This window comes from Alligator sinensis, unplaced genomic scaffold (assembly GCF_000455745.1).
Source record: "Alligator sinensis unplaced genomic scaffold, ASM45574v1 scaffold741_1, whole genome shotgun sequence".
Classification (NCBI taxonomy): Eukaryota; Metazoa; Chordata; order Crocodylia; family Alligatoridae; genus Alligator; species Alligator sinensis.
In genome coordinates, this window is record NW_005842212.1 from 326,158 (window position 1) to 343,411 (window position 17,254).

General features: G+C 41.8%; 1 protein-coding gene across 3 annotated transcripts in view; it reads right to left on the bottom strand.

Moving 5' to 3' along the window:
* RUFY1 (RUN and FYVE domain containing 1) overlaps window positions 1-11,734 on the bottom strand; it is a 30,562-nt gene extending 18,828 nt beyond the window's left edge. For 2 of the 3 annotated variants that reach the window (XM_006026833.2, XM_014521392.1), the window contains exon 1: window positions 11,662-11,734. In XM_006026833.2, the coding sequence (XP_006026895.1) occupies window positions 11,662-11,719 (58 nt within the window). In that variant the 5' untranslated portion in view covers window positions 11,720-11,734. Of the gene's footprint in view, window positions 1-6,613; window positions 6,885-11,661 lie in introns of those variants that run through there. The other variant, XM_006026832.1, reaches the window with a different exon arrangement.
* Between the last annotated feature and the right edge of the window lie 5,520 nt (window positions 11,735-17,254).

The following is a 17,254-nucleotide window of genomic DNA, read 5'->3' on the forward strand; positions in this document are numbered from 1 at the left end:
TCTAGCCTCCTCCTCGCCAGGCCAATCGGCGTGCGAGAACCAAAACAACCCCCGCCCCGTCTCGTAATCCCGGAGGGATACAGGGGCGGGCCGTCCCTCGCTCCTATTGGACTCTTCAGCCTGCCTGTTTCTCTTTCCATCCAATGAAGAGCGAGGGGGGGAGGGAGGGACGACTCAAGAGAGCAACGAGAGTTCTGCGGGACTCTCGCGAGAGCGCGGCCGGGGGAAGCTGGCAGGCGCCATTTCGCAAGCGGCTCCTCACGCTGGTGGAGGGGATCGCCCCGCCCCCCCCAGGCTGAGGCGAGCCCGACGCGGCTCTCGCAGCAAACCGCAGAAGCAAGAAGAGACCGTCGAGGGCACAGCACCGTGCTGCGGTGTGGGCCCGAGCCCTGTCCGCCCCGCAGCACGGGAGCAGCCTGCGCCCCATGTCGGCGCCACAAGGCACAGCCCCTACCACACGTTTCAAACATGGCGCAACTCGCCAGTGAGCCTAGCCTGGCCACGCATCCAAAGTCCTTCTCGTCACGTCATACTGTCCCACCAGCTAGAAAGAGAGCCCGCTGGCTACGAAGTTAGCGCTTGAAAATGTGTCGGGCTTTATAGCTGGTTTCTGTCCAGCGTTCATTGGAAGGTGGGGAAGGGCCCTGAAGCAGGACAGCCTAGCAGCCAAGGCATCAGTTCGAGACAAGTCGACTTGGGTTCGCCCCTTCTACGCTGCCGAAGCGCAGCTCCTATGTGTCGCTCAGCTTTGCCGCCCCACCAACAACGCACGCGCATCGACTGCCTTGGGGTTACCCAGCTGAACAGGGAGGGCAGCTCTCAAGTAGCAAACTTCAAGAAGTACAATTAAACCAGATAATAGCGTAAAAATGTGCGCGCTTTCTGCCCTTCAAAAAAAAAAAAAAAAAAATTGCATTGGATGGGAGGGTGTTAGTAATGCAAAAAACCCACCAAAAACAACCAAACACAACAACTAAAGCAGCCAAAAACAACCAAACACAACAAAAACTGTCTGTGTACCTGAAGACTATACAACCTTGTTTAGACTTTAAAATATTTCAGGGGTCAGGCAGAAGGTTGTCTTGCATTTAAGTTTTTTACCGAATGAAAATCCAGGCTTTTTCATCTCTACTTTTAGGGCACGGCCTGTATGCAACACTGCATTCATTTTACCACATTTTAAACTGATTTAGTGAAGTCAGGGCAACTTTTATGCATTCATATTCAAACATTTAAACCAGACCACTTTAAGAAACTCGCCTTGGTAACAGGATGCAAGCCGAACGGAAACAAGAGTGTTAAAAGAAGATTACGCTTGGAAAGTTCAGCTGCTGCTAACTCTGAATACCCAAGTTTCTAGTTTAGTCAAATTTGGGCCGTTTTTCAGGCAGTCAGCAAACAGCATACACTCCACAAAAGGGAATACCCCTGCTCAGTTTCAAGACTTTGCTCCAAAGCAATGGGATTGTAAATATTAAATCGTCTCATTCAAGATATTTTTGCTTGAATTCTTCAAGGAAATTGAAGAAGGAAGGAAACTGAACCAAATAACTAGTATGAGAAATTTTTAAACTGAAGTAGCTGAGTTGAGCCAGTTTATAAGCAACTAAAAAGAGGGTTTTATTAGGGGAAGTACTGCATGCTACTACTCTTCCTGTAATATTTATGTAGTGCTAGTTTGGAAAACATTGTAACAGCTCAAAGAACCAAAACAAACATGTCAATGCCTGGAGGGCCTTGCTATCTAGGGAGACACAAAATGCTATGACTGCATTGTAGTGAGGTTTCACAGAATATTTTAAATATATATCAAATTTTTCACTTGTGGAGAAGTTTTCATTGTGCCTAAAAAGGTTTCAAGTTTGAGCTCTCTGAATTATACTGCATTAAACACACCACCCCCTTCTTTAGTTTAGAAGAGCTGAGCTGACTTCGTTTCAATCTTTTGAACGATACCTTTGACCTCACAATTTCAGACCAAAAAGAATTTGAGAAGTCGTGAATGACTGAAAAAGGACGTCTTAGGGTGAAAAGTACGCTCTTCTACAATAATGTAATGAAACAATAAACCACCTCAAAATTAACAGTTGTGCAATTATAAATGTACGTTCATGGAGGAGTTTGAAAAATTGGTTCTTTTAACACTTTTACTGGCCCCAAATATACATGGCAAGATAACATTTGACAGCCCTGCTCTCTGCACCTTAATGGAATTGACAAATGATTAAATTAAAGCAAGTTAAAACAGGCGTCAGGGACTTATCATGAAACGCCTGATGATGAGCTTAACTGTTCACATACGTGCATTTACCCTGCAGTAAGCAAAAGCACATGCAGAGGAGCTGCTACCACAGGGTAAGTATAAGGCACAAAAACACTTAGCTGTTCTGATAAGAGTTCCCACCCACAATAACACAGTAAAACAGCTAATGAGTTTGTCCATTGCCTTCTGCCTCTACTGGTGTAGCTGTGAATTCCCCTTTGCCATTAAATGCAAGAGACCAAAGTGAAAACTAGTGTAAACTAGTGTACTTCCCCTAGGCCAAGGCCACTAACCACTAAACTGAAAATCTGGCAGACAAAAAATAAAAATAATTATTACAAAAAAGATTTTTTGTACTTTCTATTTGTAGGCATGTTCTGCATATAAAAAAAAAAATCGAGGTGGTGTCAAGTTACTGGCCCAGGTAATGACAAAGGAATCTACCTCACATAATGATCCAAGTAAGCAATTTTATATAATTACAGAATACATAATCTATCAAGGAAATAACACAAACAGTAAACATATATTCTGATATGAAAATGTACAGAATTTAAGGGAATTGAAGTGAGAGTTTTATTACTAAGAATCTCATAATAGCAAAAAACCCCCAAAACAAAACAACCCCCCCCCACAAAAAAACTGGAGAGCAAGGTTTAGCTTGGACATTTTAAAAGTTTCTAGCTAGTTGCAGGCAAACATTCCTCTAGGTGTGGATTTGTTAAGATGATACACTTGGGGCTGAGTTTTTGGGCGCACACTAATAACGAAAAGTACCCCTTGAATTTTAGTTGCACTGCACTAATCATGGCATATTCTATTTGAAAAACTACCCAAACACTTAAAATGCATGCATCTAACTTTTATAGATTATCTAGTTTTGAATTTGTTTTATTCAGAAAATTTTGTGCCTCTTAAGAGAAGATCTATGGATCTCCAGGGGGCTTGAGTGAGGTGTATTACCACTACTATAAAAGATGCGGAGGTGGAGATACAGGAAGTTTAAAGGGATATTAAGTTTAAAATTACTAATATTTTTTTTTGCAGGTAAAAATCTGAGTATTGCTGGGAGATTAGGGAAAACCTTATCCTCCTTTAAAATTTCTTTAATGGGCTTTTGTACAGTTCTTTTAATAGTTTTCACTCTTTTTGCTGGATAGTCTGTTTTGTTTGCCTAGATCACTGACACACCAAAGAGGGGTTTTTGGTTGCCCTTTTTTTTTTTTTTTTTTTTTTTTTTTAAAGCTTCTTGTCCCAGAAAACAATCTTTTTCCCTCTGTTGTTGCACAGTGCTTAGCAAAGTGAATCTGGGTTCATAATTGGCACTTATAGGTCATATACATGATAAACAACAAAAAACGAGTAAGCTTGACAGCGTACCTAGGTCTATTAATCTAATCATTTTCAATATGAGTGATCAAGTTGGAAAAATTTCTTAGAGAGAAAGTCATAGAAGAAATCATTCAAGAACAGAATAGACCTTGTTAGAAGCAAGACAGCATGCTGTCTGTCTGGGTGAAGAGCACACCCTCTGTATATTGATCTTCATCCTTCCCACAGGGAGAGGAGCTCAGCCATTTTTGCAGCACCACCCTGTCCTCCTCCTCTAGGAGAATGGTTCTTAAATTGATACTGCAGCAACTGCAGAGTGATTCACATGACCATAGTACAGCTGCTTTAGTATACCTCTGTATGGGTCTTTGTACCAATACGGTGTTGTGCTAACTAGGTCTAGGTAGAACACTTCCTGAACTGGAAGCAGTACAGCTTCCTTAGCATGGTACTGCTCCAGGAATAATTAGTTTTTTAGCAAAATACTCCTGCAAAACTAGGCTGTATTTGGAGAACATGGTAGGAGTTGGTTGGGCCCATCCATAGCACCTCTGCAAGCCACTGGCAGGGTTATAAGACCACTGGCTGAGAACCACTCTTACAAGATTCCCAGAAAGGTGCTTCAGGTGGCATGGCAAAAGCTTGGATGTGGTGCAAGGAACATGGAAGGGTCTGATGGCACAAGAAGGCACATCATCCCACCTGGCCATAGTTCTCAGAAGACAGTAACACAGCATGAAGTTCCACCCCGTACACCATTTGGGGACTTTTTATTTATTTTTTTTGGCAGGGAGAGGTGAGGAGTGGGGAAGAGGAAAAGGGACAAGCACAAGCGACTATTGGGAAGTACAGGTATTGCAGCTCTGCTACAGTCACATGGTCAGAGACTGAAGAGGTCTATTGAAGGCAATACCTAGATGACCTTGGTCCCTGTTACCTGCCCTCCCTTCCCAGGATCTACAGGGATGCTGGTCAGGAACTATAGTATTTCCCACCGGGCTGGTGTGGGGCTCAGGAAAGAACACCCCCCCCCCACCAATTACTTACTCGCTGGACACATTTACATGTGCAGTTCATTTGACAGAATAAACTCCAGCACAGTTTGCACCAGAGTTTATTGCTCTCCGGCATCACATTTGAACATGCACCTGGACTGCAGCACATTGAGTCAGGGCAGAACATGGCTCAGCGTGCTGCAGAAGGGCCAGCTGGGGTACAGGGGTGCTCCGTTGTAGGGCTAGCTGGCAAGTAGCCCCTGCACTAAAGCACCCTTGTGCCCCAGCCAGCCCAGTTACCATCTACACTTGTGGAGCATTAAATAATGCTGCCATAGGATAGCGCTGGTGTTGAAAAGTACTATCCTGGGGTGTTGTGTGGCTGTATTAGGCTGCAGTAAACTAATAAACATGTAGGGCATTTATACACACACTTTTTTGTCCTGTAACGTGCCAGAGATCCGCCACTTCAGAGCAGACTCAATTAATCGAGTCTGCTCCGCACACAAACTGATGTGAACCGTGCAGTTGTATAAGTGGCAAAATGCACGTTAGCGCGCAGAAAATTTCAGCATGCACTTTTGAACTAAAGCACCTTCTGTGTTTTAGTTCAAAAGCGCACTGCTGCAATTTTTTTAGCGCTGATGCGCATTTCACCACTTATACAACTGCAAGCATCACAGCACCAGGTGCTTTTCAAAGTGCCAGGCACTGCATCACTTGCATGTGTAAAAGTGCCCATAGATACTGAGATTACTGTGGAGCTAATTAGCTTTCCTCCTGAGTTTCCCTTTTGACACTCTAACACTACAGAGGTTTGTTTATTGACTACCAGTAGCCGTTCAGGTATTGAATTTCAGCATGTACCTCTTTCATGGCTACACACTGCCTGTTTTCTGTGGAAATTTCAAGGCACTGATTGGAATCCACAAAATACCTTAGTTGCAAAATTCCCAGGTCCTCCTGAACCTTGTAGAAGTGATATAGAATAGGTAATTGAGCTAATTCAGTATATTTTGATCAAAACCACAACTTTTTCAGTTAATTCCAGCTGTTTGGTCATCCTACCATGTTTCCTCTTCTGTTTTTTTCTTCCTCTTTCCCTTCTCTCCCCTACCAGTCCTTTTCTGTTTACATAGGAAATATTTTCACTGAGCTGTACTAACAATCTGCTCTCCGATGCCTTTTACTAGCTACAGTAGAACAGGACACAGTGGAATGGTATACTCAGGATCTGATACCTTGATGCACAGCTCCTGTATAGAGGAAGGGGTCAAGTCTTTTAAACACATGGACCCCTCATGTGCCATCTTTTCCTGCAGTAACTGGCATTTATTTAGACCTCCTTTAGCAGGGATGCAGCATTTAATTAATGATGTTGGAAAACGCAGTTCTTATTTTTGACCAGTGTTTCTAGAACACAAGAAGTCCTTGAGTTGCTGTATGCAGCAATATTTTCCACATGGACAGAGAAATCCTGATCCTACTTAAGTCAATGAAAAAACCCCCCAAAGTTAACAGACCTCAGAGACAGGATTTTACTGAAAGGCTAAAGAAATTGAAGCCCCTCTAGCAACATTCATAAGTGTTGCTAGCTTAATTTCCTTTAAGAGTTAGTATCTTGTGATTTAACAATGACTTTCTGATGCAGAAGTCACATGACCAAGAACACTGCACAGTTCCTCTCCTTAGCCCAGGTATAAGGAAGGACACCAGTGCTCTACACAGTCATGCTACATCTGATCTGAACTTTTCTGGGTAAGTTGCAAATAAAACCTCATATTCCCCCAAATTAGAGGCTATCCTCCTGCCAAATATCAGAAGTTTATGCTTTCCCTGGCCACAGGAAATTTTACATGGATTTATTTTTGGGCTGTATACTTGCCTTTGCAAATTTCAGTACAGCATCAGATTTCTTTTTAATCTGTGCAAAGCAAGAATAAAGCCTCTTTGCCACTCAGAGGATTTAGCCAACTTATTTGTATGCAGTACAAGCAAGTTTATTGAATAAACATAACCATACTTGTTTTTGCTGTGCTGTCATTGCTGACTTGTTTGGATACGAGTCCTACCAAAGCTGCAGACTTCAGAGCATTGCCATAGCTCACTGATAAGTTTTCTGAAGCTTTCTTAGCCAGTGAAAAGATGGGAGCAGACCACCCTGCTTCTGCACCAGTTTTCTCTTTCTCCTCACTTTTCAACTCGGTCACGTTAGGAATCTGGTTTCTATCAAGGATCTCAAAATCTTCTTTCTGTGCCGCGGCAGATGCATTGCAACTCTCCCCTTCAGCCATCTTTAAGCTGTCATATGACACTAGTCATGAGCAATCGAGTTAAGCAGCAACTCCGCCCTGCCCTGCCCTGCCCTGCCTTCCAATTTTGCTGAGAGGTGTGTGAAGGATAACAAGGGTACACCGAGCCGTAGTAGCGTGCAAAACAGCCAATTTAAGGAAAAGTTCAAGATATTGAAACCTTTCCATGACTGTGAATCCTTTCCATTTTGCCTTGGATATTTCAAGTTATACATTTAACTAGGTGTGTGTTCGATTCTCACTAATCAATAATCTCTCTCCAAAAAAAAAAACAATTAGAAACCTAGTAGGCCTCTAAAAGCTAAAACAGGGTCCCTAAATGTGGAGTAACATATACTTTTCTCTCTCTCTTACAATTATATAAACACAAGCCATGGTCCTGCTGTGTTCAGCTTGTATTAAACATGGTTATTTTACTGGTTTGTAAGATGGCTGTTTTTGCTAAAGAGATTTAGGATTACTCTCATGAAAAGGACAGTGACAGAGGAAGGCAATTTAGGCATCCGATTACCAATAACCTTCCTAGTAAAACAAACAGCTTCAGCTTGAAATCCCTCAGCTTTTAGTTGCTTAGAGTATTTAACTTTCTTTTCTTAAATATTTTTATTTAGTTACATACAGAAATGCTAAAATCATATGGAAGGTAATAATTCTTTGAAGTGGGCATATACAGGGTGTACTTAATATCAAATGTAGCTGATTTAGCAGTAGAGGAAAGGAAACAAGTCATCACATCCTGTTATGCAGAAGAGTCCTGTTCCATTAGTCAAGTTGGAAAATCTGGAGCCAAATGTGGTGTTGGTGAGCAATGCTCGAGCTCTTCTTCACATGCAAGTTCATGGACACATGTGGTAGATACAGATACAAATACAAACAGATCTCTGTCCTGCAAGAGGTTCAAAGTCTGATTCTCTGTCATTTTGTATAGAAAATACATCTAAGTAGGGCTGATTCTGCCTGACAGGCACTGTCAAAATAAACATCTAAGGCTAACTTACTTTTCATAGAACAGACAGCAGTTTCCAAAGTGCTGCTGAAAGATAAGAGAACCTGTGAGACTGAAACCTCAAATTCACCCAGGGTTGATCCAGAGTACAGGCTTTAACTACTTAGCCAGAATGCAGCCATACGTTTTGCACTCCATCTAGTGGAGTTAAATGGTATTTAAGCTGGATGTCCTTTATAAAACACAAGGAGGGACAGACATTGTGTAACAGTTAATTATGTCGAGCACTTGACCTTATGGGTTGTGCTGTACTGAAGTCAGCTGGGTGGGTGCAGGGGCTGAGGGTGTGTGGGGGAATCAGGACCCTACTGGACTAAAAGAGGTGAAATGAGGGAAGTAATTTCACTTTCTTGTTATTTAAAAACAAAAACTAGTTTCTGTTTTTAGTTGTGAAAGCAGAACAGAGGGAACTAATAGAGCAAAGAGACACCTTTTCCGTCTCTTGAAATGCTCTTCTGAGCAACTACTGTGCATCAGACTCATTAACATTATATTATCTCACACATTAGAATGGAAAAATGGAATTAAGACGTGAAAGAAAAGATAAGTGATCCTTTCTATATGTTACAACAAGAGAAATGAAATATTTAAATATGTATAGTAAGGTAATAGAGACATTTTATTTCAATCTTCCCACAAACTATTCTACTGTGCACAAAGGGTTTACAGAAAAACTCAAACGTACATACACTTATGTGGTATAGTATTACCCGTATGTTTTGGTTTCTAGTCATGAATAGAAGCTAGTTATTTACCTACTAAAAGTGAATTTGAAGTTAGTAAATCATCCAATAAAATACATTTACCAATAAATGATTCTTCGTGCTGTTTGGGGAGATTTGCGCAACTCAAGATGTTGTTTAGCTGTGGTTGTGCTTTGGCAAAATTGCTGGAGTATCACATGCTAAAAATAAGTCACTGTTGTTTAATTTCAAACATTTACAAGCGCAAAGGGTGTTACATGTGGCTAGCATTACTGCTTATGAGGTGCATCTACATGTCTCCCTGCAGCAAGGTAGCAATGCACTACATTGATATAGTGATCATGTGTGTCTACATGTGATCGCCAGGTATATCGCTGTAGCATCACACTCCCAGGGTATAGTGTGCCACTATGGCAATGTAGCAGCAAAAATCTACTAGCATGCTGTGCACACAGTGCAGTTACTGCCCATACGGCACCATGCTTTAGTACTTCCTTTTGGCTTCCAAAACAAAGTACTAAAGCATGGTGCCATAGCAACGTTGCCGTATGGAGACGTGTAGACATGCCCATAGTTCCCTATATTGGTAAAGGTCCTAAAGTGAGTGAGATTATTTCTGTATTATGTGTTCCCCTTGTTTTGGGGCATCTTATTCCAGTAGCCCCCCTCATTACACTGTCAGGACAGCTCTTGCCAACTTTGTGAGGGCAGAGCAGTTTTCTTTTGACAGCTTTAGTTGTCTGGCAGGCTTGCTGAAGAATGCAGAAGTTAAGTGTTGCTTAAATGACATCTGTCCTACATCCTTACTGTGATTGCAGAATATGAGCTGCTATGAAGTCACATTCTATCCTAGTGAAGTCAAGTTCTTGCATATCAGGTCCTATTGTTAGGTTTTATATAATTTTAAGCAGGATTTTTCCAGTATATAACCCCCCCCCCCCCAATAAAAACAATAAAAAAAATCTAAACCATATATACAACAAATCAATGCTGTGCAGAGATAGCTGAGCTTTGAGTTTTGGAAGCAGTACAGCTGCGTTAGCATGGTGTTCTGCCTGGCCTAACGTACCCTGTTTCCTAGCAGGACTAATTGTTCATTGTGCCATACAGACATACCCTGGGTGACTTGCCTAAGGTCACATGAGAGGTCTGTAGTCAAGCAAGGCATGAAAGACTGGTCTCCAGAGCCCCAGGCAAGCACCATAACTTTTCTCACATCCTAAAGTCAATAAACCATAAGAATATGATTGGCTACAACCTCCTGCACTGGACACTTCCCTGCTCCTTTTTTCCCCCTCCAGTTCCAAGATGAGCAGCACGGTGCACATTTTCCAGTGCAGTAGGGCTGAAGGTGAATCACACAAATTTTTGTAAAAGTCTGTTTCTTTTTGTATGGGTGCAAGCCTGTGGGTGCCCTATTTTTATGGGAATTTAGATGGTTGTATATGGATCTTTTAAATGGTAATGTTCCAGTGGCACCCAAAGAATTTAATCAGGGCTGGACCCTCATCATGCTAGGCACAATATAAACACATCAGACACAGACTCCACTCTAGAGAACTTACAAGTTAGTTTTAAAACAAAATGCAACAAGGGACTATAACAAGCAACAGGGGGAGAAGAGGGGAAGAGTAAGGATAACACTAAGACTTCATTTACGGAGTTTAGTAATGTTTGCAGTGTGCATATGAGCAGGTTTAAAAGAAAAAAAACAAAACAAAATGTACCTCTACGCAATTTTTATTTTTTCTGATTAGCCCTGCTAGACTGGGGTAACCCTTTTCTGTCACCCCTTCTCCTGGAGGGCCGAGAAGCTTTCTTCCATGTGAGCAGTGTGGTGACATTGAGGTTACTAAGGAACCTTCCTAGTTCTGTCACTGTTTTCTTGTTTGCCCCATTATCAGTCAGCAATTAAGTTATTACACTTCGTAGAGACAACAGTTTTAGCTGTTGATTCCCCTGTGGTGCAGCTAATCAGCTAACATCCCTCCCAATCACCTCTAATCAAGGAGTTTGCTTAAAACACCTCAAATTATTTCCAGTTCTGCTGTTGCACCTGTGCTGTGGTTGAAACAGCCATTCCTTGCCTCATTATACCCTTCCCTTCTCCCATAACACACCAGCATCCCTGGGGTAATATACTCTTTGCAACCGCAAGGATTAGTTGCTAGAAGCAGGAGCTTCCATGGGGATGTCTGGGGTCATTTAGGGACAGAACCAGTGTTATGTAGGAGTGTATGAGGAGAGTGAAAGAGGCAGATAAGGCAAAATATTGGAGGAAAGCATTGTTAAAGATTTGGCAGCACCTCACATGTTAATCTTGGCTTGGGGTCAGAAGAATATTAAATATTTAGGACCAATGCCCTGTCTGATGAAAGCAGATGGGCAGTCTGCCTGAATAAAGCAGAGTAAACCATGGAATTTAACTTTTGAACAGATGTAGGTTCTCCTTATTACATATCATCATTATATTTCATGCTGCCCCAACTTCTTCCCACTTTTAGGGCTGCAAATGAAATAATGAATAGAAATAAAATGACTACAAGAAATGTTAACATAAGCATTTATACCACCTTTCCTGTCATATTGAAGCCCTGTTTTCCTATCACAGCATCGGCCCAGGCAATCAGCAAGGATCCCCACTAGGTGACACTACAGCACCACTTTGGCTAAAGGTAGGAGCCTGATGTCTCCGGAAACATGTTGAAAAGATCAAGAGGAGAAACACTAATCACCTCTGCTGTCTGCATAGTGCCGGGGCTTTCTAGAGCAAGTACTGGGGATCGTGCAGTGAAACTGTCTGGGCACGAGCAAATATCATGCAGGAATTCCTGTTCCCACTAAGTGTTATAACATATTACTAGGCTCAGTAGAATCCTTAAAATAAGATGTGTATTTTGAACAGATTTTTCAGTGGCATCTACTTGGGGACAGAAGATGAGTGCTGGGGCAAGCATACTAAATGTCATCTTTTTAAAATGCCTTACCTTTTTGATAGCACTGTTTTTTTGTTGTCAGTTTTCAAAAGGGATCAAACTGGTAAGCTTACCTGAGTAATTCCTGACATCGTGGTCTCCAGTGAGAGCAGCCATACTAACAGAAGCCATCTTGGGTGGGAGGGAAAAAAAAGGTGCTCTCTGGCTGCATTTATAGAAGATCCAGAGGTGAGGTCTGTGACCATGTGTTCCCTAGATTTGCCCTGGTACCACACCCTTTTGTAATGCCCACTGCGAGCAGAAATGAGTAGTCCCAGATGAGTGAAGGTGGCTGAAACACCCTACAGTCTCCAATAGCCTGATACCCACAAGTGCCAAACATCTGTAGCTTCCAGTGAGTTAAGCAGGATTTTTGGGTGCCTAGTATTTCTGTAAATCAGGCCATTACTGGGGTAAATGCAGAAAGAGTAGAAGTTCCCACTTCTTTTGTGTGTGTTTGTACTGTTAAAATTTCTTGTAAATGTTGCAAGGCTTCTTCAGAAACCCAGGAGCTTAAAGGAGTTAAGTTGCTGGACCAAGTTGAAAATACAAGAAATGTGAAGACACTGTCTGAATTAAATGAATGACAAACTTTCATCATTGCTTTGTGTAAAACCTAAAGCAGTGACCCTGTTAATTCCCGCATACAAACATTCAAGTTGAGAGAGTAGTTCAGTGTTCATAAAATAGAGGGCTAAGTCACAAAACAGTTAGCTAATGATTACTTCATCAAATTAAACTAGATAAGCTAAAGACTACATTTTAAGGTTTGTACACCCACCTGTGAGGGCTCCAAATTGTAGTGGAGGATTGCGTTAATCCTACAATTCTTTTTAAAATTCACTATGTGAACAGCTACCTTTTTTGTAATGTGCTGTTTTCTTTTTTATGGTTTATATCTTCTTCTGGCTATTATATCCTGTTCCTTGGCTATTAGAGAATGTTCATATTTCAATTTTGCTTCTAGTGCATGTGGACTGTTCTGGATCAAATATAATTTTTTTAATGGTGGGGAGGGGGGGAGGGAGTAGAAAAGTGGTAAAAAATAATTGATACCTGGTCTGAGGGAGGAAACAGAAATGTGAATTAAAATCCCAAGCCTAACAGGATTCGAATGCAGTACCTTTGAAATATGACACAGGCATTTCAGCAAGGTAATTAAGTCTTCAGCTAGTTCCAAGGGAATAGTTTTATGGGACTTAATTAGGCAAAGAAAGGAGCTCATATCATTCCATTAATGTAACAGAAACATGTTGTGAATTACAGAAGAAAATGGAATTGGATATTTTATGGTAGGCCAATGGAATGCAAAGTACATTCCCTAAATGATTCCAAAAATGACTGAAAAATCAAAAGCAAAGATGTATACAGTATTATGATTAGATTTGTAAACAAAGCAGTTAATTGGTCATTGAAAAATATAAGGTTACCACCATAAATTAGGGCTAAGAAATATAGACATCTGTTGAGAGGGGAAAATGGGAGAACTCCTAATAGAAATAGGACAATAGGTTTGATTTGTCTCAAGAATCTGAACAGTTGACTTATTTAGTAGGTTGTGTAGTCTTTGCATAACAGGCTTTGTAAATTTACAAGGAAGGCTCTATTGTTCCTTAGATGCAGAAGAAACATACTGAGAATTATTTTTAAAAAGTAGTTAAAAATCTGATCATAAAATGCAATGGGGTTTCAGACAAGTTTAACTTCTATGCAAAATATCATGTAAATCAGATAAATATTATTGAGTACTTGTGGTGTCAGTCAAGAAATCAAAGAGAAATCAGGGAAAGTATACTAAATTTTCTACAGAATATTTTAAAATTATAGGTTCCTCCTTCAATAAGAAACCCATCAAAAGTTTCAAAGTGGTGTAGGGTGTTGGTTGTAGCTATGTTGGTCTAAGGATGTAAGGACATAAGCAGACAAGGTTCTTTGAGTAAATGTGATATCTTTTATTAGACGAACTAAATAGTTGGAAAAATTGTTCTTTGCAAGCTTTCGGGTACAAACACTCTTCTTTAGGCATAGGGAAATCATTTCTATCTGAACTACAAGAAAAACTACAGAACTGGATCTCCCCCACTACCCAATCCAGGGACTTTTTACATGCTCCCTAAATTTCACAGACAAGGGAACCCAGGCAGACTTATATCCAACCAAGGAACCCTAACTGAGAAAATATCAGGTTTCATCAAATCCACCATCCTAAAACTTCTTGTCTCCCAAAGAGTGAGTTTTGTCCAAGACACAACAGACTGTATACGAAAATTTAAGAACACAGACCACCTTCCCAGCAACACCCTCCTAGCCACCATGGACATTACCAGCCTATATACCAACATCCCACACCAGGATGGCATCCAAGCCTGTCTTACATGTCTACAAGAGCAAGATGACAACTTGGAGTACAGACCTCAAGATATTACTGAACTTGTATGCTTCATCCCCACACACACCAACTTCAGTTTCAACAACCACACTTCCTCCAGACAATGGGCACAGCTATGGGCACCAAAATGGCCCCACAATATGCCAACCTTTTTATGGCCCACTTGGAAGAAGAATTCTTCAAGAACTGCACCTGCAAAACCCGTGCTATACCTGAGATGTATAGATGACATCTTCATCTTTTGGACTGAAACCCTTCAGTCTCTGATTGATTTCGATCACAAATTCAATAATCATCACCCCTCCATCAGACTCTCCCTTGAATACTCCAGCACTGACATTTCCTTTTTAGACACTATGATCACAATCCAGAATGGTGAAATACAAACCACCATATACAGGAAACCCATGGACCAAGAGACATATCTGCACAGAACAGGCAATCACCCTAAACACACCAAAAAAGCTGTAATTTACAGCCGATCCCTCTGATACCACTGGATTTGCACTGAGGAGAACATCTGCGATCACCACCTCATAAATCTCAAAAGGGCTTTCACCCAACAAGGATGCTCCTCCAGAGAGACAGATCACACTTTTGAAAGAGCCACCCGGATATCATGTGCAGAACTGCTGCACTACAAAAAGAAACCCCTCACAGAGCGCACACCGTTAGTGATGACATACCATCCCTCCCTGGAACCTCTACGGAAAATCCTCAACCAGTTGCAGGCCATACTAGAAGAAGACCCAATTCTTAAAGAGATCTTCCCAGAACCACCCATCCCAGCCTTTAAACAAGCACTGAACTTCACCAACCAGAAGCAAGCTTCCTACGGCCCAAACCACACCCAATGGATCCAGACCATGGCAGGACCAGAAATGTAAAACCTGCCAACACATCTCCACTGCCCCCACCATAACTACACCCCACAACAGAACCATCACCATTCCTGGATCTTACACCTGCATCTCCAGTAATGTCAGGTACCTCATCCAGTGCACCATATGCCCTGATGGAAAATAGGAAGGAGAAACCAAACAACAGCTGTGTACCAGAATGACCGCACACCAGAAACCCATCGAAGACAAAAATACCCAAGTACCTGTGGGGGCACACTTCTCACAGGACAACCGCTCCCTCTCTGATCTCTCAGTTCTAATCCTCAAAGGGAATTTACATAATACTTTTTTTGCAGATGAGCCTACGAACTTCACTTCATCAGTCCATTGGATACAAAAATCATGGGCTAAACATAGACATTGGATTTATGGCACATTATAACCTGCCTACCATCTGATAACCCCAGGTAACCTTTCTACATTTTACCAGCTATATTCAATTACCAGGTCACTATTCCCCCTCTCCCCCACACCTACCTGCCTCACACCAGGTTTTACTCACTGCCACATATTTGCATTTTCACAAACCTGCATTTTACATCATGGCTTCTGTCCCATCCAGGAGAGCACAATTCAACTGCAAACTCTCCCTCTGCTTGAAGAAGGGTGTTTGTATTCAAAAACTTGCAAAGAACAATTTTTAGTTGGTCTAATAAAAGATATCACATTTACCCAAAGAACCTTATCTGACAAAGTGGTGTGTACACAAGTCGGTTGGAGCTGGGTATGCACATCTGAGGGCAGAATGTGACACAAAGCAAGTAAGCCTTCCCCACAAATCATTACATTTTCTTGTCAGTAACATCTGGGAAGTACTCTGCTCTCACCATCAAGCTTGTTCTGTATCAGTAGTAAACTTGTGGTGCTCTTTTTACAACTTTTCTTGAGTCACATCCATAAGATACAACAAATAGACACAACAGAAAGCCTAACTGCACCAGGCACAATGTCATGTGCTATTTCCCTCAATTTTGCTGCCTTTGGGTTTCTGAGTGTTTTGTGAATACCAGTGAGTACTTACTGGGGGTGGTATCCAATGAGCCAAGATACCACATGGATGGGTGTATATATATCAACCTGCTTAACAGGAAGGCTTTTTTAAATTAACAATATTAGTGTTTCCTCCTTAGTCACTTTACTAATTCTTCATTTATGACTTTATTTTCTTTTTCCTGATTGCTTTTTCCATTTTCTCCATTTTTCTTCTTTTATTTCTCTCTCTTCCTTTTCTTAAGGCTTTTATCCTACCAGCATTGTAGGAAGAAGTTTGCTTATTCTCTCTTGAGGAGGTCTAACAGTACCTTCCCAACCATTATATGATCGCAGACGGGAGGCCTGAAAAAGAACCTAGTGTTTTAAAGATGTACAAGAAAACCTTGATAATTCCAAACACCTAAAGAGGAATGCTAAGTCTTTGGATAATCAGCGTACATAGCTCAGCATACTATAGAATATTTTTTAAATTTGCGTTCTCCTGATCACTGCTTGGAAAAGTTGGAATCCCAGCTGATCCCAGGTGCCCGCCCACTCCTACTGGTGGCTGGTGGGTGTCAAATGGGTTGGGGTGCCTGAGCAGCAGGGGGGGGGGTCTGGTGGTGGCAGACGCTAGCGGAATCAACTAGAAGGAGCCACCGCTACAGGGGCTGCTGGGAAGCAGAGTTCGGCCACCATGCTGCAGAGTTCGGCCTTCCTTGCTGCACCTCCAAGGGTGGCAGGACTGGCTGCATGCAGCGTGGCTTGGGCTGCCTCCTGCACCTGGGTGTGATGGAGCCAAGGGACCCACTGCAGTCTGGATAGAATCCCTTGGCAGGCTGGGATCTGGCCTCCAAGCCATATTTTGCCCACCCCTGTCTTAGAGTATATCTGTGTTGTAAGAATAAAGTATGATTGCAGCTTAAGTAGGCAGATCCAAACTACTTTTCATTGTGCAAGGTGAGATAACTGTAGCAGTGAGGATGTGGCAGCAACAGTTTCATCATAGGCTGCCAACCCAAGGGCATACCCACAGTCTCCAGTAGAACTGGCCAGTACACAAGGAAACCTATGTTGCTATGTCTTCACTGCTATTTTTATCCATGCTAACTGAATTAAAACTGCCTCAAACATGCTTGTATGTGTTGCAGTTACACCTTATTTTACAGTGTAGACATAGCCTTAGCCAGCTGCTCAGTTTTTTTCAAATCTTGCCAGATAAGAAGGATTTCAGATGTAAGATGGTATGAACTGAGACTGACTTCAGGACATGAAGACTAATTTGAATCTCCACTGCTTTTGTTTTGAATTTGCCCCAAATTTGTACCTCAAACCTATAGATTCATAGATGCTAGGGTCGGAAGGGACCTCAATAGATCATCGAGTCCGACCCCCTGCATAGGC